Source organism: Penaeus japonicus, unplaced genomic scaffold (genome assembly GCF_977035675.1).
Source record: "Penaeus japonicus unplaced genomic scaffold, GWHDUDI00000001_assembly GWHDUDI00000007, whole genome shotgun sequence".
NCBI classification, from domain to species: domain Eukaryota; kingdom Metazoa; phylum Arthropoda; class Malacostraca; order Decapoda; family Penaeidae; genus Penaeus; species Penaeus japonicus.
The window spans coordinates 38,300,231-38,305,230 of NW_028234409.1; the positions used below are offsets into that span (position 1 = coordinate 38,300,231).

The window sequence follows — 5,000 nt, forward strand, 5'->3', positions numbered from 1 at the left end:
GAAGCAGAGAAAGAAAGAAAGAGAAAAGGAAAACATTTACTCGCTAACAAGGAAATGAGACACGATGGGCGCCTTCAACTAGCGGCAAGTAGTGATCTCACCGTCCCTCCCTCTGATCTCTCCCCACTTCCCCTCCCCCTTATCTTTCCCCACGTTCCCTCCTTCCTCCCCCCTCTCCCCTTCCCCTAACCCTTTAACCCCCACCATCTCTTCCTTCCATCTTCTTCCGGCCTTGATTGTGTTTCCTCTCACTCAAGGAAGCGTCTGATGCGCATGCAAGCAAATATTTATCTCATTTAAAGTGAAAGAATGGGTTCCCGCTCGACTTCCCCCTGCATCGTGTGGCCGTGTGGGCGTGCGGGCGTTCGGGTGAGCAAGCGTGGCGAGACTGGCGGGCGTGCGGAAGTGTGTAATGTTTGCATCAAGTCCGTTAGAACATCAAAAGTCTGATTGATGTTCGTGGGTGGACGGAAGGGCGAGAGGGATGAGGGTGGGAGAGAGAGAGAGAGAGAGAGAGAGAGAGAGAGAGAGAGAGAGAGAGAGAGAGAGAGAGAGAGAGAGAGAGAGAGAGAGAGAGAGGAGATAGATAGATAGAGAGAGAGAGAGTTAAAGGTGAGTAAGAGAAATAGAGAGGTAAAGGAAAGAGGAAAAAAACAGTAAAAAAAATATTCATAACAAAGCTTATACTTTACTATTTTTATCCATCATACACACGTCTATGAATTAACTATTTGATATTTGCCTAAGTTAATGCAGTGTCCCTTAAATCACAGGATCGGAAGAGTTCTGTGACTTTTTCTCTTTATTATTTGACATCGTTCACTAATTGAATTCGCTATCTTCAGGCATTCATCCAATTATATGAGATACTAACTTTATTCAAGGAGTTCATTCATTCCTGAGTTCAAGCTCTTCATCCATTGCTTCAATCCCTTCATTCGTTGACTTCTTTTGCTGAATTCAGCCCCTTTGTTCACTGAATTACTTGCCTGACTTCTTCCTTCACCGAGTGACTTCACTCCTCTCATTCCATGATCTCAATCCCCGACATCAATCCCTTCATTTCCCAAACTCATGGCCATCTCTCTCTCTGACTTCAACCCTCCCTTCCCTGACTTCAATCCCACCAATCCCCGACACCAATGCCTTTATTTCCCAAGCTCAAGAACACCTCTCTCTCTGACTTCAATCCCACCAATCCCCGACACCGATGCCTTTATTTCCCAAGCTCAAGAACACCTCTCTCTCGCAGGTCGGAAGAACGGAGATTTGGAGACGGGATCGCACGCCGCCTATGACAACCCACACTTCTTGCCTGACGATAGCCTCGGTGAGTTTATCCTCAAAATACGTTTTTTATATATATATTTTTTTTGTAGGGGCTGATGAGGGTTATTGTTTTTGTTGCTGTTTTTGCTGTTGTTGTTGATGGTGGTGTTGCTGGTGTTAGTGTAGTTTTGGTAGTGCTGGTGTTATTGTTGTTGGTATAATGTTGCTGTTGATGCAGGTGATTGTGGCGCTGTTCTTGTTGTTGTTGTTGTTGTTATTATTATTATTATTGGTAGTGATGGTGGTGTTATTGTTGTTGTTCTCATTGTTGTTCTTATTGTTGCTGTTGTTGTTTAGATGTGTTTGAAGTGTCTTTTGTTATTGCTATTGTTGGTGTTTGTTGATGTTGTTCCTCAATGTTCCTTTTTTGTTGTTTTTTGTTCTATTTCTTTGTGTGATTTTGCTTGTTTTTCTTGTCTTTTTCTGATGTTAGCGCTGTTACTATCATTGGCGGTGTTTTGTTATTGTTGTTGCAATTCTTGTTGTAGCTGTTGTAATTTTTCTTAATACTATTATGATCTTTATTATTGTTTAAAATGAAAAACAATACATAGAAGACATATTCAAATTATCTTCCACTTTTACTTGTATACACACTAAATTTAGCCACTTTCATTATTTACATCACGCCTCCAATCAGATAGCACACACACACACACACACACACGCACACACACACACAAAAAAAAAACAGACCCACCCAAACACACACACACACACACACACACACACACACACACACACACACACACACACACACACACACACACACACACACACACACACGCACACACACACACACAATCTTGTATTGGTATATGTCACACATCCCCACTACCTGTGTTTAGTGTCCCTCTTACACACACGCTACCTGCTAGTACCCCTTAGCGTGGCAGTCAAACATATTCCTATCGTACCCCTTTCCTCTCCCCCTCCTCCCCCCCTTCCCTAACCATTCTTCCCTCCTCCCTCTTCTCACCCCTCCCCCCCTCATCCATCCTGCTCTGTGCGTTTACAATATGTCTGCCACAACGTTAATGAGTGGTCTGTGTCTCTTTATCTAACATTTATTCAAAATACGACTCTTGATGATGCAGAGTCTTGCATATGATATTTAGGATTTATTTCCCCCTCCTCTCTCGAAGAAAAATGCTAATCTGCATTTATTTTTAAAAACTAGAATTTAATATTGTCCTCCGACTTCTTTCCGAAGATTGTAAACAAAAGCTAGGCGTCGCGCTCCTCCGCTTTAGCTTAGCCAATAAGAAGCGCGTGGAATCCCATTCTCTTATTCTGATTGGCTGTCAGGTCCATTGATTTGGAACGAACACGACGCCCGAAAACCTTGTCATGTCAGACACTCGTATTAGGCCGATTAGCCATAACACGGACGAGGGCAGCCAATCGGATCCAAGGGTCAGACTGGCGCTGAGTTATGATTGGTTAAGGAGGTAGAGGGAGGAGGAGAAGGGGGAGAGGGAGGAGGACGGGGGGAGGGGGAAGAGGTAGAGGGAGGGAGGAGGAGGAGGAGGAGGAGGAGGGGCAGCAGGAGCGGGTTGCGTGGGGCGCTGTGAATGAGACGCAGGTGGGTGGCTGGCGGGCATGACCGACCTTGGCGCGGCCAGATGGGGGGAGGGGTAGGGTAAGAAGGGGAAGGAGGAGGAGGAGGAGAAGGGTTAGGGAGAGGGGGAGGGAGGACGGGAGGTGACGTTAGGAGTAGGAAGGAAGAAGGGGTAGGGATAAGAGGGAGAAGGGTTAAGAGCAGGAGGAGGAAAGGGGAGCTAGGAGTTTGTGGAAAGCGCAGGAGGTGGCAGAGCTTAGCTAGGAGACGGTACAAGGAGGTACAAAGTTGAAATGGGAAAGACGGAAATCGTAAAAAATGATAATAATAAAAATAAATCGATATGTATCGACGAAACAAGTTGCTGAAGAAGAGAGAGGTCAAGGAGGAGGAAGGGGAGGAAGAAGAGGAGGAGGAGGAAGAGAAGAAAAAGGAGGAATAGGAGAAAGAAAAGGAGGAAGAAGAAGAGAAGAAGGAGGAAGAGGAAAAAGAAAAGGAGGAGAGGGAATAGGTGAAGGAAATGGAGGGGGAGGAAGAAGAGAAAGAGGAAGACATGAAAGAAGAAAAAGGAGGAGCAGAAAGAGGAGAGAGATAGATAGATAGAGATAGGTAGATAGATAGATAGATAGAGAGAGAGAGAGAGAGAGAGAGAGAGAGAGAGAGAGAGAGAGAGAGAGAGAGAGAGAGAGAGAGAGAGAGAGAGAGAGAGAGAGAGAGAGAGAGAGAGAGAGAGAGAGAGAGAGGAAGAGTTGGGCGAAGAGGAACAGCAGCATATGTAGAAACGAGGGGGGAGGGGGTGACAGTAGGACATGAAACGGAAGGTGGCAGAAACGACATGCAAATGAGACCAACGGCAGTGAAAGCAGAAGAGTAGAAAACTGAAAAAAAATATATGGTAATGAGCAACGGGAAATTTGCAAGGGTATTATCGCAACCGTTGTCTAAGCGAGAACACAATACAACTAATTTGAAAAAAATAAAACAGTTACAGCAACAGATGAAGAATAAAAGAAAACAGACATTCAGAAGAAAGGAAGAAAAGGGGACACACGCAGACCAAAGAAAGATAAAGATAAGAATATGGCAACTCAGGAAGGCTAGGAGTGAGATGGGACAATTATGATAATAGAGGTGAGACAGACAAAGCGGAAAAAAATAATCCAAACGAGAGAGCAAGAGCGGGAGTGGAAGAGGAATAATGATAATGACAATAATGATGATAATAGTAACAATTATAAAAATGATGATAATGATGATGATTATAATGATATGGACAATGATAGTGATGATAATGATAATAGTGACATAATAATAATTTTCATGATAATAATGGCAATGATGATGATAATAAATAATAATAATAAATATAAGTGGAGGATGAGGGAAAGAAGAAGGAGGAGGAGGTGGTGGTGGAGGAGGAAGAGTAGGAAGAGGAGGAGGAGGAGGAGGAAAAAGAAGAGGAGAGGAGTAGGAAGAGGAGGAGGAGGATGAATTAGAGAAAGAACAAGAATAAGAATAAAAAGAAGTGAAGGAGGAGGAGGAGGTGGTGGAAGAAGGGGTTACACGAGGGAGGTTAACAAGGGTATGAGGGGGGGGGGGGATAATCAAGACTTTCTTTCTTGAATGGAAAAAAAAGAGTTGGAAAAAAATGAAAAAGAAAGAAAGAAAATACAAAAAACTGACAAAATAAAGAAGAAAAAAAATAGAAAGGAAAAGAATCGACAGAGAGAAGTGAGGGAAAAGAGGTAAAAAAAAAGGCAATAGATAAATAGACAGGACATCACACTCCTCACCCAACCCTTCCCAAACCATCTCCACAACCGATCGTTCAGAAAACTAATCGCTGAAAAATATAGATGAGATAATAAGAGAAAATTACGAAACAAAAGAAAGGAAAAGAACAGAAAAGGAATACTAAAAAATATAGATGTAAATAAAACATATCCCCTCCCAGCCCATCCCCACCTCCACAAACAATCATTCAGAAAAAAAATCGTAAAAAGACTTTAAAAAAAAGTGAATTTAGGAGAGAAAATCTTTAAAAAAGGGAAGCACGGGGCTGACCTGACCTTGTGCAATTGAAGTCGATTTGAAGGTTAGCGAGGAAAAA

The 5,000-nt window shown here is 43.0% G+C and overlaps 1 protein-coding gene across 1 annotated transcript in view; it reads left to right on the forward strand.

Moving 5' to 3' along the window:
• LOC122260687 (uncharacterized) overlaps positions 1 to 5,000 on the forward strand; it is a 124,191-nt gene that overhangs the window by 78,729 nt on the left and 40,462 nt on the right. Inside the window, exon 2 of the mRNA XM_043028064.2 lies at positions 1,253 to 1,330. Coding sequence (XP_042883998.2) covers positions 1,253 to 1,330 — 78 coding nt within the window. The remainder of the gene's footprint in view (positions 1 to 1,252; positions 1,331 to 5,000) is intronic.